This window comes from Lemur catta, chromosome 11, assembly GCF_020740605.2.
Source record: "Lemur catta isolate mLemCat1 chromosome 11, mLemCat1.pri, whole genome shotgun sequence".
Taxonomy (NCBI): Eukaryota; Metazoa; Chordata; class Mammalia; order Primates; family Lemuridae; genus Lemur; species Lemur catta.
In genome coordinates, this window is record NC_059138.1 from 12,206,801 (window position 1) to 12,232,291 (window position 25,491).

A 25,491-nucleotide genomic window follows, 5' to 3' on the forward strand; every position below is an offset into this window, starting at 1 on the left:
TCAGGCCAGAAGAGAGCTGAGTTAAATGACCAGAAAAATGAAGAAGCAACAGCACAACCTTACCCATCAGCAGGGCCAGCCTCATAGTTGCATGTGGTATGATTTTCAGAACCCCCTCAAATTTCCCCCACAGCCTAACTAACCCTGCCATTTCATTCATTGCTTTTTCTTGGTTTTTTTTTTTTTTTTTTTTTTTTTTTTTAGAGACAGGGTCTCGCTCTGTTGCCCAGACAGAAGTACAGAGGGTTCAAGCAATCCTCCCACCTTAGCCTCCCCCATAGCTGGGACTGCAGGCACATACCACCATGTCCACCTAATTTTTGTATTTTTTGTAGCAGTGGGTCTCCTTATGTTGCCCAGGCTGGTCTCAAACTCCTGGCCTCAAGCCATCTTCCCACCTTGGCCTCCCAAAGTGCTGGGATTACAGGCCTCAGCCACCCTGCCTGGTCTCATTCATTGCTTTTGATTAAGCTATTGATCCTGCTGCAGCGTAGTGGGGCGGGGGCCAGGAGGTGTCAGAGAGATGCATTAGATTAGATATTTGCCTATTATTAAAGGCTTAACTGTAGCTTAACTGACCCTGTGCTTTTAACCATCTGGCTGCTGGGAGCTGGGGAGTCACGGGATGCAGGAAGAGTTCATTAGGGAGCATAGGTGGGAAGAGTGACCAGAAAACCAGGTGGGAGGTGATCAAATGCCCCAGAAAAGTTCACTGAGCTATGAAGACTGCAGAGGCCATTGGACTCAGTGACCCTTGAAAAAACAGGAAGAGCAGCTACTGGGATGGGCAGTGCTAGAGAGGGATGGGATCCACATGGCCAGGCTGCCCGGTAGGTGTGGGATGGGAGCTGTTCTTGTGGGCACAGGAGAGGGAGGGCATTGTGAGGGGAAGGAGTCAAAGTGACTGTAACTCTCAAGATGTTTGGTGCAAAGAGGTGGAGGGTCCAGGGCAGGTGTGTGTAGGCAATTGACTGGAAGTATTTGTGAGGACCCAGTTGGGATCCAGGCAATGCAGTTCCCCGCCATTTCCCACCCTGTGATGGCTGGTGTTGGGTGTGAACAGTGGGATTTACACAGAGGTGGGAATTGGTGGGTTCAGACAGGCAAAGGGCTGGGAGTCCAGTGACTGCAGCTCATTAGGAAGCCTCTGCCATAGTCTGAAGGTGGGGAGCACCTGGGCGGAGAAGGTGAGAGGAGCTGGGGCTGTCCTCCCAGCAGGGACCTGAATGCTCCGGTGGGCCCATCTGCAGGCTGTGGCTCTGTGGTGACCACAGGGAGGTCAGGATTGGGGGACAGGTGGGGGAGTCAGGAGGCAGATGGGTCCCCAGGAACAGATGGTTTTCTGCAGTGAGTAAGCTGCAGGGCCAGGCATCGCAGAGGGGCCGGGTTGTGGAGAAGAGCAGGTGGTGGCAACCAGGGTATGGAAAGGGCTGGGTGATGGGCCCAGACCTCCCAGAGGATGGGTGGTGAAGATGTAGTAGCTCCTGGGCCTGGCACAGTGCTGGGGAGTGAGGCTGCCCTCCTCCCTGGGGAGAGTGAGAGGAGGGGGCCCTGCAGGGGCAGCTGTGGGGGAAGCGGTGGGTGCTCTGGGCTGAAGGGGATGGGGAAGGACCAGACAGGGAAGGCAGCAGCCACAGCAGTGACTGGAAAACCGTTCTGCCAACTCTCCCGAAACAGAAAGGACTCACGCATTCCTACTGAGATTTTCTCCACATAACATTCAGCCCCTTAGAGCTGCTCAGATGTGGAACAGAGGAGGAAGGGGTCTTTGATGTAGGTCAGCCCCTGTTTCACCGAGGGGAAAGCGAGGTACATGGAGAAGCCCAGCAGCCTTAGCCACATGGCCGCTGGTGGCAGGGCCAGATTCAGTTTGCAAGTGCTTTGTTGAATGTGAACTTCTTAGCTCTACAACAATCTCTTAACTCAAATTCATCTCTCCTTGATCAAAATTAAGAAAAGATACAATGTTCTTTAAGAGAAAAAGTACATTTCAGCCTATATAATTTCAGCTATTGAAACTTACCATAAACTTGGTACTACCCTTCCTAGGAAAATCAAATATAATAAAGCTTTGGAACCACTTCTGAGTTTGAACTTCAGATGAACATCATTCTCTAAGACTCACAATGCACAAGAAACTGAGAAAGCCATGAACTGGCGCCATCAGGACAGGCTTACTTGAGTGCCCTCATGTGCCCTCCCTTACAGATTCCTTCCATCCCGAGGCCAGGACTTCCTTTAAAACTGTGTTCCTAGTCGTTTTGTCAAAATACATTTTTACTTATTTATCAGAAATCCTTCATTTAGAGAGTTAGATCAGTGGTTCATCCCCCATTGGCAATGTCAAAACTAAGTGCAACAAACATTTATTAAGCATTTAGGGAATGTTACATACATAACCTCTTTCATACTTGCATGTACTCTTTTAATCACTTCAGTGATTTTTGTTTCCCCCCAAATCTGAATTTCTGTGTCAGGCGTTCTCTTTAACTTACAAGTCGTGTCACAACCACAAGATTCCCCCCTGGGCCTTCTGAGTCAGCGGGACACAATCTTGATATAGACGCCGTTTTTTGGACCTAGGGCAGATTTGGATTCTAACAGCAGCGGTACCTAAAATGGAGGAAATTAAAATATTTGTCAAAGTTAACGATATCTATGGGAAAACTGCCTCGGAACCAGGCCTCAAGCAGGCTTGAAATTTGGCTGTGGGCTGAGGGATGGCTGGGCTAGCAGTGAGCAAGGAACCACCCCCAAGTTGGACCACAGTTCCTGGAAGAGCCAATGAAGCTGCCTTCCTGGACTGACACCCCCCACCCCCAGCACACTGTGAGTAACATTGGCACCCCCCTTTCCCATGGTAATGAAATGTGCAAAGAGTGTGTTTGGTCCTGCATTTATCCACCCAGGGGCCTGGGTAAGAGGTGGTAGCTTCTCACCCTGCAGGTGAGGAATGGAGGTTCAAGAAGGCCAAGTAACTTGGCCAAGGTCACCGCTGGCATGGAGAGCAAAGACCCCAAGCCTGACTTTCAACAATTCTAACCCTCCTTGCTGGTCCCTCCTCATCCCACTCGCTGGTGCCAGGGCAGTGACTGAGCAGTCCCCTCTCTTTCCCAGGGGCTTTGGGGAGAGGGGGATGGGAGCAGTTTTCTGCTCATGCACGTTGTGGTCTGGCCTCACTGACAACGAGAAAGCTTTTCTATGTCCAACATAAAAGGCAGAGTCAGTAGCAGACTGGGGGCTTCGAAGAAAAGCCAAAGAATTCCTCAAGGAGCTGGATTTCCCCTGGAGCCATGTGTAAAATGATGATTTCACAGCTAATGAAATCATCCCCTGACAGGGACGGGCTGTGGTCACGGGGACTGGAGAGTGTCTGCGCTTGGGGGTGGGGGTGGGGGTCGAGGCTGTGGCAGCTGGGAGCACCCTCCAAGGAGCTGAAACCCCCTAGCCTCCCCTCCAAGCAGAGAGGGCCTTAGGGGGTGAGGAGGAGCCAGGGGGAGTGTCCCTGGCTTCTGTGGGACAAGCCACGCACCCCAAAACCCCTTCAAAAGCAGGCGCCCTACACAATAGGAAACACTGCTATCTGAGTGCTCCTTGTGGAAGGAAGAGCTACAGCAACATGAGGCTCAGCCCTGCGCACGGAGAGCAGTAGTGAAGACCACGCAGACACATGCGGTGGATGTCGCCTGCCTGGCACTCACCAGAGCACTTGCACGAGCTCGTTTATTCCTCACACGACATTAAGAGGTGGAGGGTGTTACTATTATCATTCCCCTTTTATGGATCAAGAACTGATACCAAGGGAGGTTAAGGAGCTCACCCAAACTCACCGCGGAGCCCGATTCCACCCCAGGCTGGCCAGCTGCAGCGCAGGGAGCTGGGGTGACCAGCCCTGCCCCAAGTGTCAGGCCTTACCTGAGTCTCAGCACAGGCCTGGAACCGGAACTTGCACAGGATGTGGAGCAGCGTCAGCTTGACCTCCAGCAGCCCCAGCCGCACCCCGAGGCAGCTCCGAGGGCCTGCCCCGAAGGGCAGGTACGTGAAGGGCTTCCGCTGTCGCCGGGCCTCGGACGTGAACCTGAGATTGTGTGTGGTCAGGGCTGGCCCCGGACACCTGCTCCCTTCCCTCTGCACTGGCTGGGCCAGCCCTTCATCTGCCTGCAGTCACAGCCCTGGAGGCACCCCTTAATTCAAAGAGTCACCCGGCCTGTCAACAGTGCCCTCCCTGCCTCTCCTTAGGAATTTGGGGTGTTGTTATTGAGGCCACAGGCTCACCGACACCCAGAGTCACAGTCTAACAGAACCCCAGGGCACCCCAGAGCCCAGGGCATGACTATCACAGGCCTCACCTGGCCCCTGGCTGCACCTCCCCTTGGCCGGAGGATGACCCAGCCATCACCCAGGTACTTCCTAAGCAGAGTCCCAGGCACCTCGGCACCTACCAGCCCTCCCTGGGGGCCGTGTCCTGCTAGTTTGCCCTGCCTCCCCCCCCTCCATCTCTGGAAACACTGGCAGCTGCCTCCCCTGCCCACGATTGCTTTGCTGGCCCCAGCACCCGATGCACACTGGGAGCTGCAGCATCCGGAGGGCTGGGTGCCCTTCCTCGGAATGGCTGAGTCTGCTACCATTTGCCTGCTATGTGTGTTCTGTGACAGTGAACCTGGTGACACTCTTTTGTAACAGCCAGCTCCCTTCTTACTACCTCTGCACTTCACTGAGGTGCTGGGAGCCCTGGGGCTGCTGTGTTTTCAGTAGCCGCTGGCCAGTGGAATGTTGTTTCTCTAGATCCCACTGCCCCTGTTTTCTCAGTGACTGGCTTGTGTAGCTGGGCCCAGTTCAGTTGGAGCCATTGAAGGGACAAACACAACTGCCACCTGGCCAGCCTGTGCCCTGCCAGATCACACAGGGGAGGGACATTGATTTATGCTGGTGAGAACCGGGCGTGGATGCCGGCTCACACATTTCCGGTCCCAAAGCCTACAGATGAAACTAGACAATGGGCCAAATCCACAGGGGTGAAAGGAGGGTCTACTACCGGATCTCAGGAATTCAGATTCGTGGAGAAATTTAGCTGATACTGTTGTTTTGGCAAAGCTGCCAGTTTTTAAAAAAGCAAACGATGTTTTGTTACTTTCCAGTGCACACCCAAAATGCAATCCCGTCTCCTGTGTCCTGGCTTGAACAAGCAGAAGACAATCATTTGAAATTGCCTTGTTTCTTGGGTGCAGTGCTGCTGAGATGCTAAATCTCTGGATTCAGTTTGGAGCTTTTTAAAATGGTACAATTATTTCCTTTGGAAATTAAACCTTGCAACTATCTATCTGAATTGCCATGACTTTTGACTGTTTAGGGCCTGTGCCTCCCAGCTGCTGCCTCCAACTGCTATTAATAAATCTCCACCCCACACACTCACATCCCTCGGGAGCCACTGAATGGGAGCAGCGCTCACCTCTCAGGGTTGAAGATCTCGGGGCTTGGCCAGTGCTCGGGGTCGTGGTGCAGGGCGCCCACCGCCATCTCCAGCACGGTGCCCGCAGGGATGCGCTGCCCCAGCACCTCGCAGTCCTGAGCCGCCTCCCGCGTGAACCTGCAGGGATGGGGGGGGGGGGGGGCGGGGCGGGATGCAGAGCGAGACCCAGAGGAGAGGTTGGGGCGTGCTGGGCAGGCAGGGTCCGAGTCTGCAGCTTCGCAGGCATGGTGTGTGGAACAAGGATTGGGGACAGGGCCCCAGCCCTCCTCCCACGTGATGCAGATGGTGGCTGAGCCCCCTCACATTGGCCCTCACTGCCCCAGGAGCCTGCAGCCCGTGGGCTCTGCAGACACACTCGGCCCTTGGCGAGAACGCACTCCTCCCCGCGCCTGGTGTCAAGATGCAAACGTGCCTTGGAGGGGCTTATTTCTTGGCTACTACATTTCCTATCTTCCCATTCTCCGTCAAGCTGCTTTAAATTGCCCCACACACCCTCTGGCTCCCTCTTCTCCCATGTCCCTGCCCAGCCCAGCCGTCTGGCTGCTGTGCTCGGTTAAGTTGCGCACGGATGGCCCTAGGGCCAGCGTTCATGGTTCTGGTGCTGACAAAACCACACCCCAGTCTTGTAAGGCTGGTGGCAGGTACCCCTCCCCTCCCTAATGGAAAAAAGAAGTCCCTCCTATCCCTCAATACCTGCCCCAAAGCTGAAACAAAGAAATTCCTCACTCCACATCTCCTGGCCGAAGAAACTGCCATCCCCCTGTCCTAAGAACCTATATAAACCCACTCAGACTTCTGGGTGGCACGGCCTCTCTGGTACCACTCCGTGCGTCCCCTGAGGCTCGCCCGGGTCCCTGTCTCTCAGGGACTCGTTACCCCCACCCGGGAGCGCTCCAATAAAGCCTCTTGACTTATCCCTTTCTACTCGGCTGTCTTTCTTTCTCTGGCACCGGCTACTTCAAAGAAACCTTACATTTGGTGCCGAAACCCGGGAGGGGCGTTTGGCTGCGCCGGCCCCTTCCGAGAACTCTCACTTTCCGGACCGGGACCTCCGCTGACTGCCTCCGAGTCCCTGATTGACGACCTCGGCCTGGGTCAGTCACCCCGTATTCTCCCAACCCGGATCCCCCAGGAGCCTCCGTCCCTTCTGGGAAGCTGTTCCCTGTCCGTTAAACCGTGGGCCCACGTCGGAGGCTCCCCCGTTCCAGGGGCTGAGGCTATTCGGGGATGCCTGAATTCCTCTCACCCCTTTCTGTGCCGGCACTCTAGTCTCGGGTGGAGATGTCCCCCCAGACTTTTGCTGCCTTCGTAGCCAGGAAGCTGTTCCTGTTTCCCCATCCGGGTTGTGGTGACATGGGTGACCAAAATTCCTCGCGAGACGCCCCTGGGGTGTCTGCTGGCCAATCTGAAGGCCCTGGATTTAGGCATCCGGCCCAAGCGCCTCATTCTTTATTGCAATACTGCCTGGCCAATGTATAAATTGGACAATGACTCCCAATAGCCTGAAAATGGGACTTTCAGTTTCAATATTCTGCAAGACCTTAATAACTTTTGTCGCAGGAATGGCAAATGGTCGGAGATCCCGTATGTCCAAGCCTTTTTCTGTCTGCGCTCCCATCCTTCTCTCTGTCTGACCTGCCACCCCGCACAAGTCCTCCTTGTGCTGGCTCCCCCACCCCCCTCCGCCTCTTCTCCCTCTAACTCTCCACCGGATGTCTCTTCAGACGCCCCTTCTGCTTTCTCCGATCCACCCGACCTCCACCATACCCACAGGCGCCCGCCCATCCTCCCACACCACCCAGCCGCCCGCGGCCGTCTCCAGTCAGCTGGCACCCCCGCTCCCACCAAACCCCTCGGACCAGCCCCTCCTCTGTCCGTTACGGGGGGTGGCAGGCGCCGAGGGGCTTGTACACGTACATGTTCCCTTTTCTCTTTCTGACCTTTCTCAGATTGAAAAGTGCCTAGGTTCATTTTCTAATGACCCTACAGCCTACACCAAAGAGTTCCGTTACCTGACGCAGGCATATGACCTTACCTGGCATGATATTTTTGTTATACTATCCTCTATGCTTACTACTGATAAAAAAGGAGCACGTCTGGGCAGCAGAGGGACCACCTGTTGCAGTGTGTGCTTGCCGGCCTCCAGGCCCCCGCCCACTGTGCTGTAAATTATGACAAACTCAGGAAAATCACTCAGCAGGCAGATAAAAACCTGGTGGCCTTTCTCAGCTGCCTTACAGACACCCTTAGCCAATATACCCGCCTAGATCCTACCTCCCCCACAGGGACTACTGTCCTTGCAACTCACTTTATTAGTCAGTCCTCCTCTGACATCAGAAAGAAACTCAAAAAGGCAGAGGAGGGCCCTCAGACCCCTATCCGAGACCTGGTGAACATGGCATTTAAAGTCTTCAATTCCTGAGATGACCAGGCAGAGGCCCAAAGGGAGGCCCGTGTCCGCCAAAAGGCACACCTGCAGGCCCAAGCTTTGGTTGCAGCCCTGAGGCCTGGGGGACCCGCGAAACCATCAACCTCGTCTAAGGCGACCAGCCGCGCCCCACCAGGCACCTGTTTCAAGTGTGGTAAGGAAGGCCACTGGGCCAAGTGGTGCCCGCAGCCATGTCCACCCACCACGCTTTGCCCAGCATGTGGTCAAGAGGGACACTGGAAAAGTGACTGCCCCTTAGGACAGAAGTCCGGAGGGCCAGTCCTTCCATCCCTAGACCTGCTGATGGCAGCTTTGGGTCTGGCTGCCGGAGACTGAAGAGGCCTCGACTCGGTGACCCCGATAACCCTCGCCGAGCCCAGGGTAACAATCAAGGTAGCGGGTAAGGCAGTGTCCTTTATGGTTGACACGGGGGCTACCTACTCTGTCCTGCGTTCCTTTTCAGGCCCTGTGTATCCTTCCCAGGTGTTGGTCATGGGTATTGACAGCAATCCCTCTCGACCCCCCCACCACTGGTCCCCTAACCTGCCTGACAGATGACCGTCCCATCACCCATTCCTTCCTTATCATGCCCTCCTGTCCTGCTCTGCTATTGGGAAGGGACTTATTAACCAAGCTGGACACCACCCTCCACTTTTCCTCCGGGGCCTGTGCCCTTCTTTCTCTCTCTCTCTCTCTCTCTCCAGATTCCTCAGCTCCGCCCACAGCCTCTCCCACCTTACCAAGCCCCACATACCCTCTCCTGTCTGAACTGGTAGACCCAAGTTTACATTAAAGAAATTATATGTGTAATTTTGTTTAATTCAGAGGTTGTTTAAAAATTGATTCAAAGCCTAGATGTGGAGGGAAAAATAAAACCAAGATAGAAGGTAACTAATAAGGTAAAAAAGAGATGTAGAAAGGCTATGAACATGGAAATGTATTTTTGTTAAAAATAATCAGCAAGAGAATAATTTGTGTGGAGAAGGATCTTGTGTAGTGACTTTTTGTCCTGGAACAGAATGGCTGGTTATTTGAAAAAGAGGAAATTTAGGACAAAAAAGAAAGCCCAAGTATGTCGTAGATGGTCTGTATAGGTTATGATGAAGTTCATAAAAGGAATTTACAAAAGAATTTTATATATGGTTGAGTCAGCTATAATTAAAAAAAGAAAGGTTTGGTTAAAATCACAAGGTATTCTTAAAATACCGGTTTGCTCTTAATAAAACCACAAAAGTGTTTTAATTCTAAATCTACTGACAGCCAAAAAAGGAGGGACCTACATCTTCCTTCAGGAGAAATGCTACTACTATGTCAATGACAGGCCCCCTCCAAAGTTCAGCTGTCTAAGCCTGCTGTCACATACCTTGGACTTAGTCTCACCCCCACTTCCCGACATCTCACTATTGTTCACCAGCAGGCTCTTCGCGACCTCCAGCTTCCCACCACTGCTAAACAAATTCTGTCCTTTCTCGGGTTTGTTGGTTTCTTCCGACACTGGATCCCCAACTTTTCTCTCCTTGCCAAACCCCTCTATGAGGCAGCACATGATGCCTCTGCTGCCGCTCTCTTAAACCCTCAGGCTGTCTGCCACGCGTTCCTAAAACTTTGCGTCTCTCTCTTACAAGCACCCCCTCTAAGACTCCCTCATCCTAAAAAACCTTTAACCTCTACACAGATGAGCGCCAGGGCCTGGCCCTCGGTGTCTTCACCCAACCTCTGGGACCTACTCCCATTTCCACCCCAGTGGCCTACTTATCCAAACAGCTGGACACCATGGTCCGTGGCTGGCCACCCTGTCTCCGCGCCTTAGCAGTGGCCACTACTCTCACCAGGGAGGCCCTGAAACTCATCCTGGGACAGAACTTACATGTCTTCTCCACCCACCGTTTACAGGACCTTCTAACTCACCGCTCTTTAGCCCTCCTCACTCCGTCTAGACTACAGGAATTCCATCTCTTGTTTATTGAAAATCCCACCATTACTTTTTCTCAATCCCCAACTCTGAACCCTGCCACTCTGCTCCCCATTCCCTGCCTAACCCTGTCCTCACACTCCTGCTCAGAAATGGTTGAAGTCTCCACTACCCCTAGACCTGATCTGTCAGATAAGTCACTCCCTACATGGGACTTAACTTTCTTTGTTGATGGCAGCTCTGTCACAGGTGAGGATGGCAAATGCCGGGCAGCCTATGCCATTGTCTCTGCCTCTCAGGCAACTTCTCCAGGCCCACGCAGATACCTGCCTCAGCCTCCAGAGACCGACTCAGATATCTCTCACACGGATATCCTCTACCCTTGAGACCAGCGTTGCAAATTAAAGTCACAGGCAAAGTATACCAAAAAATATACGACTATTATCCTTCAGCGACTATTCATGTCAGCCGTGAATACATCCTGGCCCACCAGACACTGGTTCAAATATCTATCGATATTCTGGAAGCAGAAAAAACTCTAGCAGGACAACTTTCCTCCCGCCCTAAACATCCCCCTCTTACCTCCTGGCTAAATATTATTCAACATACCCTCGTCTTCCTAAACTCCTCCAAAATAATCTCTAATGTCTCCCACTGTTTCCTCTGTGCCTCCCTTCAACGACCACCTACTGGCCGCTGTTCCCCTAAACTTTTCTAACCCCTAAAAGACTCCCTCATCGGATCCCTTGTGCTCCACTCTGCTCACTCAAGTTCCCCTATGGGAACCTGAGCCCACAGGCCAACCTTATGCAGATCACGTGTGCTTTCTCACCACCCTCACTGACCCCAACCTGCAACTTCATGGACACTGTCTCACTAACCATACTGTGACCACGACCCCCTCCTTCTGCTCCGGGACAGCTCTCCTGCTGCAACGGAACACTTACCCGCTACGTCAATACATCCACCCCGGGTCCTTGTTTCCCGGTCATGGTGGTCCCTCAATTAACTCTATATGGTGAGTCTGAATTTGGGTGGCTTCTCCCGGGACCCCACTCAAAACGAGCCATCTTCTTGCCGGTCATGGTGGGTCTCAGCGTGGTCTCCTCCATCGCAGCCTCAGGGCTTGCGGGAGGCGCCCTGGGCCACAGTGTCATTTCTGCCCAAGACTTTGCAGATCGCCTACAGCTATCCCTGGAAACCACGTCCACATCACTAGATTCCCTGCAGAGACAACTGACTTCTCTGGCTCACGTAGCTCTCCAAAACCGGAGGGCCCTGGACCTATTAACGGCTGAAAAAGGAGAAACCTGCATTTTCCTCCGGGAGGAATGCTGCTACTACGTCAAAGAGTCAGGCTTATAGAACAAAACATAAACAAACTCGACACCCTGAGCAAAGAGCTACACAACCGCCACGTCACAGGGCAGAGTACTTCCTCCTTCGGATGGATACAGTCCCCACTAGCCGCCTGGCTGTTACCCTTAATAGGACCCATTGTCACCATTTGCCTAATCTTTCTCTTTGCCCCGTCTTTTACAGTTTCTCCAACGCCGCCTGCAGGAATTATCCAGATGCTTCTTCATCCCTACTCTCCTCTTCCAGTCACCCCTCCACCAGCCGACTCCGGCCCATAGGCCACACTACGCCCCTCAAAAGCAGAAAGTAGCCAGAAAGACCGCGGTGCCCTATTATCACTAAAAGGCCGGAATGTAAGGCTGGTGGCAGGTACCCCTCCCCTCCCTAATGGAAAAAAGAAGAAGTCCCTCCTATCCCTCAATACCTGCCCCAAAGCTGAAACAAAGAAATTCCTCACTCCTAGCACGACATCTCGACATCTCCTGGCCGAAGAAACTCCCATCCCCCAGTCCTAAGAACCTATATAAACCCACTCAGACTTCTGGGCAGCACGGCCTCTCTGGTACCACTCCGTGGGTCCCCTGAGGCTCGCCCGGGTCCCTCTCTCTCAGAGACTCGTTACCCCCACCCGGGAGCGCTCCAATAAAGCCTCTTGACTTATCCCTTTCTACTCGGCTGTCTTTCTTTCTCTGGCACCGGCTACTTCAAAGAAACCTTACAAGTCTGACCGCTGAAGCCGCTGTGGCTTTGGAACCACCAGCCAACTCCCCAGCCCCTGTCTCCACCGTGAGGCCTGCCGGTGATGGCCGTCTTGGTTCCTGGGAGAGTTCTAGCTTCCTTATCTCACCACAGTTTCTTATAACAAATGCTCATTACTCAAGAAAACATGAGTGAGTCTCTGTTCCTTGCGGCTTGAAAACCCAGCACAACTCTCTTAAGCTTCACCGTGGTAGCTGTGGCCCACCAGTCTCCGCTGAGAACCCTGTAGCAATGTAATCCAACACTTGGAACTGAAAATTGAGACCACCTGTGTCAATGTGATTTCCTGTCTGTTCCAGAAAATTCTTGCCCAGGAAGATAAGACTCTAAACCAAGAAATAATGTCACTGTTTGCTTCAGGAAATTAATGCCAACTAATTCATCTCGGCTAATAGCTTTCCTATCGGGACAATGGGTTGCTCCCTTGAGCCAAGGATTTGCCAATCAGGCAACAGCTGTATCTGGCAAGTCGCCCTTCACCTTGCCCACCTGTATCCACTAATCCCTAAACTGTTATGCCAGCAATTTTGCCCAATTTCCATCAATTCCTTGCCACGAAAGGCCCACCTTAAACCTCTGAAGCCCTGAATCCACCCAGGGTGACCGCCCAGGGTGCGTTTCTGCTGAGCACATGTGCTGTCGCTCTGCAGACCCACCAGCAACCTTCTACACACAAAATAGAGGTGAGAGCTGAAGAAGCCCTCTTTTCCTCAGTTTGGGATACAAAAGCATAGGCTTTTGGACTTTGGTGTTTAGCACAAGCTCTCAAGTGTTCTGGTCATAGTTTATTTGGAATTTTAAAGGATGAGATAGAACCCTTTAGGACAAGGGCGAAGTGACAACAGATGGTTTCTCCTCATCACCCTCCCCTCGCACTGCTCCCCGACCCGCACCTGCTGCTGCAGTGTTTGGTTGAGAAGCTCCTTTCTGATTCAGCGTCACCCCACTTCTCACAGATCCGGCCCACAGGCAGAAAGCAAAGCCTGCCTCCCCTCCACTCACCTGCCAGACTTCAGGCCACTTCCCGCCTCCGGCCACATGAGCATTGGGTGGCAATGCCACTCATGGCCTATGCCAAGGCTCGGCCTTGAGATACCTTCCCTGAGTAGAAAGGCCTGCGTCCCTAACACGCTGGAACACCGAGGGGTGTGCGTGCACCCCTCACACGGGCTCACACCCCTGCCCACGTCTGCACCACCCCCGAGTGCCTGGAGTCAATGGAAGAGCCTCCGAGCGTTACCTCTTTAACACAGGACGTGAGGGCACGTGACCAGGACAGCAGCTGTAGTAATTCTGGAATGATTTAATACCAGAATGGTCCTGGTGAGGTTGGATTAATTGATTGGTTTGTTTGCTTGTTTGTTTCTTACTTTATTAAAGTAAAATATACATAACATAACATTTACCACTGTAAGCGGACAGCTCTGTGGCATTAAGTACCTTGACCGTTGTGCAGCGGTCACCACCATCCACCTCCAGACCTCTTCCGTTTCCTCAACTGAAATTCTGTGCCCGTTAAACACTAATTCCCAGCTGTCCCCTCCCCTAAGGTCCTGGAAACCACCATCCTACTTTGTGTCTCTGTAATTTGACTGCTCTGAGTCCTGGGAAGGTTTTACCGAGAGGAAATTTGGGTTTGAAAATCTGTTCCCCACTGTGTGTATCACTGCAGACAGCCTCTTCTATGAGAGGGGAACATGTCTGACCACGATTGTTTATTTTACCCAGTGGCATAATCTCATTTATGTTTTATTTTTAAAGGGTAGACTATATATGTCTGCATGTGAACATAACATTTCTGGAAGATTCCCAAGCTTGCCCCCTTATCTCCTCCAGGGAACGGCTCTGGGCGGGGTGGTGGCAGGGGGCTGGGGGCCCTTTCTCTTTGTGTCCTTCTGTATTGTTTGGGGTTTTAAAATTATTCATTTATTTATTTTTGAGACAGGGTCTTGCTCTGTTACCCAGGCTACAATGTTTAGAGGTTTTTGTTTTTTTTTTTAAGTATAAATATGTTATTTTGGTAATATAAAAATTAAAAATAATTCTATGCTGGCTTTTACTTCAAGTTGTAGGATTGGGCTTCTCTAAATATCTTAGAGAAATACAATTATTACACTAATTATTGCTATACCCTGCTCTTGCTCCTAAAGGAAATTAAGAGCAACCCGTGGCTCCTGACCACATTCACCTGTCTGTCATGAGCCTTCACGTGACAGAACGGGCGGTGGGCCCCCATTCAGACCCTAAGCGACTTACTCCTCAGTGTCGCTGGGCCTCCTGCCCGGCTGGACCAGGCCCCACAAGAGGCCAGCGACATCTGCTGCTGTGCGGCACAGAAGCCCAGTCACATCGGTGACACTTAAGACTTGTTATGTTTTCCACAAGGGCCATTCTGCGCTTCTTTTATGAGGAAGTCAAGTTGTGTCAGTGCTTGGGAAAAGGCGACATGCTTTTCTGAGGGAAAATAATGAGATAAATAAAAGGACGTAAAATGCTCACCCTGCCCACCCTCACTCTCAGATCCTGTCTGGGCTGAAGTGGACTGTCCTGTTGTCTGAGTGAGAATCATGACTCCTTGCCTCTCGTCGCTGCTGTTTGCGAAGAGAAGCCGGCCAAGCCCATGTGACGACAGTGCCCGCGGGGACCTCGGCGGGACGCACCGTGCGGCCGGCTCCTCACTGCACGCCTGGCGCTGGGTCGTCCCTTGCGCTCCCTGCCGGGCCTCGTGCAGCTTCTGGGGGCAAGTGGAGCAGGTGTGTGTCCCCACCTAACCCGTGGGGCGGAGACGCACCGAGCAGTGCAGGGCTCCGTCAGGATCACACCCAAAGCCAGGGCGAGACCCTCTTTGGACCCTCCCCTCGACCTGTTCGCTGTCATATGGGCACGGGCACTGCCCGTGAACCCTGATGAAGGAATCTGAGCCGATCTACCCACATTCTCTATTTCCGGCCTGAGATCACCAGCGCCTGGGTCCCCAGAGCAACGCCTGCCCCAATTTCCTTTTACACTTTGCTGTTTCTGACGGGCCAGGGGGAGAATCGGCCACGGCACTTGCTGAAGAGCCTGTCGCTGTTTTTTAGAGCCCGTCCACTTTGTGTGCCTCAACATGTCATCTGTTCTGTGTCTCACGTGATGAATTCTTGATTGAGTTTAGATCCAGGCAATAATATGTCCTTTGATCAGTTTATAGACTTTCCTCCCCCTGGAGAACACAGCTGTTCAGCTCAGCTGGTTCCCCGTCTGCCAGGAGCCTTGGCCACCAAGCCCAGGCTGACCCCAGCGAGCAGCCATCTCTGGGGCCCAGTAAAGGCTTCTTTCCTGTAACCAGCCTTTGTTCCGTGTGATCACTGAGTGCTTTATTCTACACTTCATGTGAACATGTACACCAGCTGCCCACAGTCCCGTGGAAGAAAGCTGGGTATAAATCATGACAGTTTGCTCAAGGCTCCCAAGGAAATCAGGGAGAGGCTGGAGCAGTAGATCTTTTTAAAAAATTTTTTAAGATTTTTTTTTTTTTTTTTTGAGACAGAGTCTTGCTCTGTCACCCGGGTTAGAGTGCAGTGGCATCAGCCTAGCTCACAGCAACCTCCAACTCCTGGGCTAAAGCGATCCTCCTGCCTCAGCCTCCCGAGTAGCTGGAACTACAGGCATGGGCCACCACGCCTGGCTAATTTTTTCTATTTTTAGTTGTCTGGCTAATTTCTTTCTAATTTTAGTAGAGATGGGGTTTTGCTCTTGCTGACGCTGGTCTTGGACTCCTGAGCTCAAACAATCCTCCCACCTCGGCCTCCCAGAGTGCTAGGACTACAGGTGTGAGCCACTGTGCCCGGCTTTAAGATTGTTTCAGAGACAGGGTCTTGCTTAGTCACCCAGGCTAGAGTGCAGTGGTGTGATCATAGCTCACTGCAGCCTCGAACTCCTGGGCTCAAGTGATCCTCCTGCGTTAGCCTCATGAGTAGGTGGGATTACAGGCATTTACCACCACACCTGGCTAATTTTTAAATTTTTTGTAGTCTTACTATGCTGCCTAGGTTGGTCTCGCACTCCTGGGCTTAAGCCATGTTCCCAGCTTGGCCTCTCAAAACACTGGGACTACAGGTGTGAGCCACTGCCTCCAGACATGCATCAGGTCTTAATGCTGGCCTCAGGGGAGGGTGCGGAGAGCCCCTGAGTTGCTGGCCTGCTCCCCCACCAAGACAGCACAACCCTGGGTGCTTGAGGACGATGCAATTCAAATCACACCACTGGAATTTTCTATCTTTGCTTCTGGACTTGAACATTTGGACAATATCTACAATCACACTATTTGTAATGCTTTTGGTTTGAAATATCATTTTGAGATACCCTCAAGTCATCTACATTTTCTCTTTAAAAATGATAAAAGGTTATCTCCATATGGTTTATGTGGTATATTAATTTATAGAAGTGGTGAGTGGAATTTATAATATGTAGTAATGTTTTGTGCTGCTTCCGTTTGTAGAACCTGAAATCTAGCCACCGTTTCACTCTCTCTAAGGGTCTGGGGACCAGAATTAAAATGCCCTTCTCCATGGGGTGCCTTGTTTGGGGGAGTTTGAAGCACAAGACTTGATTCCTACTCTCAAGGCACTTATAAGTTGGTGTGACTGGCAGCACCTTAGTGAAATGTCATGGAGTGGCAGAAATGGGCCCAAGAATATAATATGAAGTAGAGCTACAGCTCAAAGTGCCGGGGAGGAGGGCAGGGAGGACCAGGGGAGGCGTGCCCAAGGCAGATGTCCTTGGGTGGTAAGCGGTGTTGGAGCTCCATGACGTGACAGGTGGGGGTGCTGGACGGCAGGGAGACCTCAGACGGTCCCTGACTGTAATGTCAGCTTCGAGGGCAGGGACTTCTATCTCTTTTGTACACAGCTGATTTACAGATCGTGGCACAAAGTAGATGCTCAATAAATAGTTGTGAATGAGTGAATGAGTACATGCATGGACAGGCAGAATGAATGGCAAAAGCCACCAAAGGCTAGGAGGCCAAGGAGATGGGCTTGGGATGGGGACAAAGGCCATGCTAAGAAAAGGCCAGGGATGCTTTGAGACGGTCACTAACCTATAGGAAAAGGGCCAGACATTCGAGGTGCTCCAAGGGAAGCAAAGGACTCAGACCCTGGCTCGAAGGAGCATGTGATAATGCAGGTGGTAATGGAGAGAGGCCCAGCCAGGGCCCTGGGGTGCAGCGCGGGTGGGGCTGCGGCGTACCTGAAAGCCGGCGGGTACATCCTCAGGGTCTCCGCGATCACCATGTCCAGGTAGGGCAGGCCTTCCTGCAGGCTGCAGTACTCGGGGGCCACCTAGGGAGGGGCCATGACAAAGGAAGAAGGTCGGGTCAGCTGGAGTCTCACAGCATTTTGTCTTTTCCGTGAACTTCAGCGTCCTGCTCCAACTTTGGCAAACATTTAAATGGAAACCGCACAGAATGAAAAGTAGAAACAACCTGAATAGCATCTGATTAGCCCTCTACGTGTTCTGTGGTGCTTTCACTTCATGGTGCTGTCCCTTATTGAAGACCAGCAGGTGTGGCCTGGGACTTGGGGGTCTTCAAGTGTCACACAGAGAAGTTTGGTTATGGAACTGCAGCGGCAGCCTCAGCTGCTAGCGTTTGTTAGGAGCTGACAATGTGGCCAATCAAGTACTGCTCAGGTATTACCTGTTTGAGCCTCCAGCAAGCCAGCGTGGCAGCTGTTCCCATCCCTTAGATGTGAAAACAGGCTCAGAGAGTCTGTCACGTGGGGAGTAATTGGTACATTGTGCAGATATTTTTTTTGAGAGAGGGTCTTGCTCAGTTGCTCAGGCTGGAGTGCAGTGGCATCATCACAGCTCACTGCAGCCTCAAACTCCTGGGCTCAGGTGATCCTCTCGCCTCCGCCTCCCGAGTAGCTGGGACTACAGGTGCATACCACTACGCCCGGCTAAACATCACATGGTTAAAAGACAAACGGAGAAATAGCAAATAAAAAGTTTGCCACATCTATAAAATATTATCAGTAACAAAAAACCAAAGAGCTACTATAAATCAGTAAGAAAAGACAACTAACTAGAAAAATGGTGAAAGGATTCAAACGGGTAAAACACAGAAGAAATACAAGTTGCCAGGAGAAAAATGCCAATTACAACGAGATTCCATTTCACACACATGAGATTAGACAAAGTTGCAAAGCATGGATTAGATTTCAGGGTGTGCAGGTGTGGAGAGCACAGCTCCAGTACCCTGTGTTGGAGAATCCTCACATCCCCTGGTGACTCCCCTGGGGCGACACTCTGTCACTCAGCGGCTCTCCCTCCACGGCCCGAGGAGGGGCTTATTTGTCGGTGCATTGCCAGCAGGGAGTGGGCACACCTGTGGATGGGAGGGGCTTAGGGTGGGGTTGTGGGATGCTTATTGCTGCCCTGCCGGTTTCCTGCAGAGGTGGGATGAGTTATCTGGTTGGAAGGTGACAGCCTCACTTTCTTCGTTAAGGTGATGCTAATCCAGGAGGAGTCCCCAACTTGGGGAATTGCTTTCCTCTGTCCCCACCCCTCCCCAGAGCAGCAGGAGGCGGCCCTCCAGGCCAAGTGCATTCTGCAGCCACCAACTTTCTGCAAGGCCTTGCCCTACCTGCAGGGGGAGCCCTTCCCAGCCCTGGAGCTGCCACATGGCCACCCTGCCTGGGATCCAAGCCAGTGTTCTCAAAGGGAGCCAGCAGTGTTCCCTGGGAACTTGTTAGACGTACAGGGTGGACAAGAAGGGAAGGGTAGGGGGTGATAGGGCCAGGACACATGGAGTCTTGAAGTCCACGGTCAATATTTTAGCTAGTCTATTATGGTACAGCCATTCAATTTGATGCAGCCATTTAGTGATGTCCCTAAGTCAAGTTGCAGAAAATATGTGTAGTTTAACTCCAGGTCTGTGCCTGGTTGTGAATATGGAGGGCCAGAGAGTTATTTCCACTTTGCAATAAAAAATAACCTCTGGTTGGTTTCCCCAAAGCCCTCACATCTGCATCTCTGGGAATTGTTCCTTCCAAAGGTTATCACTTGACCACACACTTCCTACCCCAATGGCAGGCCATCAGGCGGCTGGATGAGCATATGAGAAGGGCCCGTGCCTGGGGGTTTGCTCTGTGGTTGCTGTCTTGAGAGCCTTAATAACTTTATCTTTGCATTTGTGCTTTGGAAGCAGAGTCTGAAGGGACAACAGAGCATGTGCTGAGGGTTTGGGGCCATGCTCCTGCTGAAGCTGTCCGCTCCCTGGAGCCCTCACCAAGCCTGGCCTCCCCCTCCCTATCCTACGACCAGTGTTGCTCCCCACCCCTGGCAGGGTCCTAGGCCACAGGCACAGACAGAGCCAGGATGGGACACATACACCCTGCAGCATCTTGGGGTGGGCATGGTGGTGGCTGTCCCTGCCCCAGGATGGCAGTACACAGTGTTGTGGGACTGGCTGGAGGCTGTGTCATGGTGGGGACACACCCACCCCTGGTCCAGGCACTGGGTGTCATAGCACAGCGGTCTGAAGATCTTTGGAGGTCACAGTCTGCTGTGTATGAGGGTGGGGGGCAAGGGGAGATGCCTGGACCAACTTCCCTAGACCCTGCCCCCCGCTGGGTCTCAGTGCGTGGGTCTCGGTGCCTGGGTCTGGTGGCTGGCGGGGCCCTTGGGTGCCTGTGAGGGTCTTGACTCCCCCAGCCCATCCAGCATGTCCAGGCCGGAAGACGCGACCCCTTGGGAGAGACTGGGGACCCCCTCTCTTCCTCCTTTCAATCTTCATGAGTTTCCTTTGGGTTTGGCTTTTCTGGCCAGCAAGTTACAAGATTAAAAATTGTGTAAATACAGTGATGGTGCACGTGAGTTAAAAGTTCTGAAATTTACATTTAAAACTGGCATTGTGTGATATAAAGATGAATGGTAAAATGTATGTTAACAATTTAAAATTTAGATTTTTCTTTACTTTCACTGACATTAAATGGAAAATAAAACCCACCGTGACAAGTGGAAGAGAATAAAGAAGCTTTACATGCGCCGTTTCCTGCACTTTCCCTGCCTTCGAATAAAGGGTCCCACGTTATCATCTCCAGCTGGGCCTCCCCAATCACCTACTCCGTCCTGCGGGCCACAGTTGACTGGCCCAAGGGGGCCAGTCTGGAGATTTGGATCTGGGGCAAAGGAAAAGCTTTACTCCTCCTGGTGGGAGTTGAACACAGGTAAGTCAAGACTCACTGGGGGCCACGTTTTGCCTCATGGATTAATGAGCAGGAAACACCAGTCGGCCCCGAGAAAGAAGAAGCAAATCAGACATGCCGAGAGAAGCAGAGGCCAAGGACAGAGAGAGACCATTTCTTGGTGCCCCTGGAGTTCCAGTTCCCGTGTGCCATCTGCTCCTGGCAAGTGGCCCTGTGGGTGGCATCTCAGTGCCCTTCCAGCAAGTTCTCACTTGTGGCCGAAGTTAGCAACATTCTGAATTCCATTATCTGCAACCAAAGCAGTTGCAGGAATATATATTAAAAAAACAAATAGAATCAGAGGTGCAGTGCACCAAAATAGAGAACTATATCCCCCAGAGAAAAAGAAACCAGATCTGGGAGCAGCCTCCCTAACAGACAAATGGTGTTGGTTCCCCAAATAAAATTGCCTGGGTTATAAGCTGTCAGGGTTTGTCAAAGAAAGAAAACTCTTAAGGTCGGCTAACGGGATTTCATATTATAAAATCAAAGCCTTCATTTATTCTTTCTTGGAATGGGCTTTTTACTGGGCTTCTAAGCTTTTAGCCCAAGGTGCACGTGTAAAGATCCTCTTGCCCACGTAGCTGCACGTTAGAACCAGCTGGGTTTTTATATATTTTTAATATATACGGATGCTTGGGCCCCACCCCCAGGGAACGGAGCGGTGACCTGAGGCGGGGCCGGCACTGGTTCTCCTTGCGAGGCCCCCTCGCTGTCCCAACGTGCGGCCGGGGGTGGGAGCCACCGTGTCAGTCTGTCCGTCTGTCTGAGACCCGCCCTGTCGCTTCTCCACGCGGAGGGAGCCGCACCCCCACCTCTTCGTCTAGCACAGAGAGCCGACGACATTCGTCCCTGTCCCACTTAGACCCGCGGTTCTGTCAGGAACGTCGGGGACAAAGGCGGCCTAGCGGGTGCTGCCAGCAGAGGGCGGCAAGCACACGGCGGATGAGGACGCCCGCCTCCCGAAAGGGACCTCGGCAATCATTGCGTCCGACTTCTCCACGACAGAGATGAGAAGAATGGGACCCGGAGAGGAAGGATCGCAAACCCAAATCCTCACGCACAGAGCCTGTTCTAAGTGTGCTCACTCAGCCGGCGACCGGCCCGCCCTGAACACCTGCCCGAGTCGGGCTGGGCTGGGTGCCGGGCTCTCTGCCGGCCGGGGATTCCGATTTCCGGGCAAATCAGCACACCGATGTGCAAAGCGTGGCAGGACAGGCTTACGAGGAACGGGAGACTAGTGCTGGGTGGGAGACCATTCACCTGCTAGTTCAGAGAACAGAGGTGGTGAGGGGTCCTGACCGGCCACCGTGCCGGCCCGGGAGGCGGGACTCCAAACCGCACCGAGCCGTCACACCCCCTCGGAGCTTCTAGTCCATCAGGACACAAACAAGGACGAGGGTGGGATGGAAGAACAGGCCAGGGAACCATGTCCCAGACATCTGGGATTGGGGAAGCTGCCAGGAGGGAGCAAGGTCTAAACTGAGATCTTTATGATGAGTAAGAAGAGGGCCATGAATAGTGGGTGGGCTTGTCTGGATGTGGGTTCAAACAATCCAATCCAAAAATAACCAAAAACTTATGGGCCAGGTGTGGTGGCTCACATCTGTAATCCCAGCACTTTGGGAAGCTGAGGTGGGAGGATCGCTTGAGGCCAGGAGTTCGAGGCTGCAGTGAGCTGTGATTATGCCACTGCACTCCAGCCTGGGTGACAGAGCGAGACCTTGTCTCTTAAAAAAATATTATGGATCAATCAGGGAACTTTGAACCCAACTGGATATTTGATGCTCTTAAGGAATTACAGTTCATTTTGTTTTTAGTGTGATGTACTGTGTCATGTTTTAGAAAGGAGTTCTTATAGTTCAGAGATGTGTGCTGAAATATTCACAGATGACATATGATGTCTGGGATTTTCAAAAAAAATCAAAAGTGGGGGAAGGGTGGGGACAAAAATGAAACTGCAGTGGCCACACATTGATCCTTAGTCAAGCTGGTTGATGGGTAGCTACATAAGGGTGCACACAGCTACCCTTCTGAAATGTGTATTTTATAGGTTTCCATAATAAAAAGTCAAAATACTAAATAGAAATTTGAGTAACACTGGCGTATGGAGCGGCCTATGCAAGGACTCTGATGTGTTTAAAGAATTCAGAATAGTTCTGTCCAGCTGACCGCATGGGAGAGGGGCCACTGGAGCTGGACCTGGGACCGTGGTATTTAGCAGGCACAGAGGGTGGAAAGGCCCCCTTCAGGGCTTTGGCATGTAGAAGACACTAACATAAAATTTTGTTTTGGGGGAGAAGATAAAATTGATTTGAGTGAAGAAGGAAGAAGTCAAGCTTACTCAAGAAAGCACTTTTGCTAGGAAGGAAAGTCTGGTCGTCTCACCCCACATGTTTAAAATAGAAGCAGCGTCCACACAGCCAGACAGGCAGGAGGGTGGGAGCTCTGGGCTGGGTTTGTGGCCTTGTCTGCCCGGGGCCAAGGCCCTCGGCACTCCCGGCCGTGCATCAGGACCTGCAGGCACCTGTGTTACTAACACCTGCAAGGGCCGCAGCGGGTCTGCTTGGCCCAGAGTGTCAGGAAAACTTGGGGGGCTGAGCTGAATAGCCTCTTACATCAAGCCAGGAAGCACTTTAGGCTTCTATGTTTCTGAAAGACAACATTAAAGAGTGATCCCTGGGGTTTTTCTCTGACTCCTGTTGGAAAGGCCAAATCACTCAGAAGTAGAGTTGCAGGGAATCTTAAAACCAATCTGTCCTGCCTCACACCCAATGGGGAGGCCCCTGCAGCCTCTCACCCTGACCTTGCCCTTGCCCCTGGGAGTCCCCAGGTCCTGCCCGTGGAGGGGAAAGGGCAGGGACCAGTTCTGGGTGCATTGCCTTCAGCTGGGTGCATTGCCTTCAGCTGTGGCCAATCACCAAGACAACACCTACAGGTCACCTGGTCTGTAAATAGGGATTATGATGTTGTCCCACCCATCTTGCAGGGTAGGGTGAAAAAGGTGACGAAGGTGAAAGTCTTTGGAGACTGTACGTGCCCATAAGCCAGTGACACTTTGTTTGAACACATTCAGGACCAGGGAGCTCCTGTCCACATGAAGCCTTCTATTCTCCAGATTAAACTACTCTATAAGGATGTGTTAAGGAAGAAAGAAAATTCTACAATCCTATAGAATTCATTTCAGCTGGGACTTGTTTTATAAAATAAATAACTGTGCTCTTAGAAGATTGAAAATGAAATATTGGGGAAAACAGAAATTTAAAAAATAAAGTGGAATCTTTGTCTTACGATTTCCATTCCCAAAGCAGACTCTCTCAATTTTCAGGGAGATATTTTTCATATCTATTGATTTTCAATAAGCAGCCGCTTCTAATCTATTTCTAAGTTTCTTGGTCTCTTAGTCTTTCTATCATATAGTTTAAGATCTGCAAACCAGTATTTAAATATAATAGATAAACCTGGTGGTTAGGGAACTCTATGGAAAATCTACTGATAAATCCTTTTAAGTAGGAGATAATACCGCCCTCTCCTATTAATCTTGCTTTTCTATATTTATTTTTTTGTGTATTGTTTTCTCTGAAAGCTAGACACACACACACACACACACACACACACACAGAGTCACTCACACACCTACACACACAGCACACACTGGATATGTGTGCAGATATGATCTGGACTATAAATGAGAAAAATAAAATAAAAATGTCATTGCTTTCATAAAGATTTTTCCTGGAGATTCAGAGACCTAATAGACAAATTAGCATTTTCCTATTTTGAGAAAGGATATAGAAGTAGGTGGCTTCAGTTTTGTTTCTCCAAAGCAGTTGCCACAGCAGCATCCAACAGTATTTGTAGCGGCTCACCTCCAGCCACCAGACTTGGTGCTATACAAAGTGGGCCAAATGATGCCAGCCCTTGCTCTCTAGAAGCAGGGAGCTGGAAATCCCTTAAGCAGAGGGACAGCTGGGGGCAATGCAGCCACATGAAAAATAAAGATTTCCATTCGCTCTGATTCTCCAGGAAACAGAAGACAAGAATATGAAACCGAACTGTGGAAAATACGGCGACCTCAGCTTTGCCCTTTTGACCATAAACCTAGCAGCAGAGCCCCTCCCCTTGCAGCCAGTGTTCCCGATGAGCGAGTTATTACTACGGCAAGGCCTGAAGGACGGCCTGCCTTCCCCACTGGCCAATTCTCTAACTTGGGGCCCCGGGGTCCTCTCAGCTCTCACATTTCATCGTTGCGATTCCACAGATGTGTTGTCTGGGTTCCGAGGGGTCCAGCAAGCGGTTTCAGGCTTGGAGCAGGAAGCAGTGGAAGTTTCCATTACAGGGGAGGGTGGTGAGAAATCTTTCCATCAGCGTCGCTGGTTTACCTGGCCAGCGCTCAGAAAGTTCTACATGCTCGTTTGACAAATTTGGCAGATTTAGTTGTAGAAATGCATCCATACCTTAGAAGAATTGAGAGCGTACATTGCATCTGTTTATATCTACCTACTTCGTCTCACACAAACACCTAGACTATTCCAGGTGCCCTGTACTCTCAGCCCCAGGCCATTAAGGGATTGGGGGCGGGGATATAATGGGAAGAACAGGGACCAGGCTGTGTTCATGTGTTCACCCTCCTGGGGCGCCAGTCCTGTCTGCCGAGGGCACAGGCTTGGTGTTATCGGTAGTGCCGCCCCCTGCAGGAACTCGTGTCATCAGAGATCTGTCCTCATAATAGTACTTCACCTTGCGAGGCACTTTACTGCTTACTAGAGGATTTGTACATCCGTTACAATATTTGGTTCTCACAACTGCACTGTGAGGTGGGCAGGGAAGCTTTTGTTGTCTGTTTTGTAAATGAAACAAACAGAAATTCAAAGAGGTTAAGTGGCTTGTCCAAGGTCACATGGCAGAGTCAGAACTGAATCCAGATCGGCAAATTCCAAGTCTTTCCCATCATTCTGGGCCTCCCCAGTTGGCCTACTCTCCCTTCCCTTCCTCTTGCACAATTTGTGGATGAATAACATGCTTACAGGAAGACAGAACACAAACAAAAAAGTAGAGCTCAACGTATTTCCACAAGGTAAGCTCCCCTGTAGAACCAGCATCCAAATCAAGACAGAACATTCTAGCATCCAGAGTACCTCCACAGCCCCGTCCAGTCACAGACCCCCAAGAGTCTCCTGACTTCCAACAGAAGAGATTACTTTTCCCTTTTTTTCTTGAACTTTATATTAATGGAACATTCACATGTAGGCTGTCGCGCCCGCCTTCTTTTGCTCAACATTGCATCTGTGAGATTTCATGTCGTGAGGTTTCGGCGTGCGCGTCCTTGTTGTCC

The 25,491-nt window shown here is 51.5% G+C and overlaps 1 protein-coding gene and 1 long non-coding RNA gene across 3 annotated transcripts in view; one reads left to right on the forward strand and one right to left on the reverse strand.

Moving 5' to 3' along the window:
• The first annotated feature begins 380 nt into the window (after positions 1-380).
• Positions 381-14,572, forward strand: LOC123647658. Of its 2 annotated transcripts, XR_006738305.1 has the most exons (3): positions 381-4,035; positions 5,139-5,278; positions 14,449-14,572. It is a non-coding gene; the product is annotated as an uncharacterized LOC123647658 (long non-coding RNA). The 2 variants fall into 2 exon arrangements; XR_006738304.1 differs by lacking the exon at positions 14,449-14,572 and having other exon boundaries at positions 5,139-5,320.
• The window catches only part of TBXAS1 (thromboxane A synthase 1), a 157,691-nt gene continuing 134,550 nt past the window's right edge, over positions 2,351-25,491 (reverse strand). The window contains exons 10-13 of the mRNA XM_045565287.1: positions 17,158-17,249; positions 5,450-5,587; positions 3,916-4,078; positions 2,351-2,613 (exon numbers count right to left, since the gene is read on the reverse strand). Coding sequence (XP_045421243.1) covers positions 2,539-2,613; positions 3,916-4,078; positions 5,450-5,587; positions 17,158-17,249 — 468 coding nt within the window. The 3' untranslated portion in view covers positions 2,351-2,538. The remainder of the gene's footprint in view (positions 2,614-3,915; positions 4,079-5,449; positions 5,588-17,157; positions 17,250-25,491) is intronic.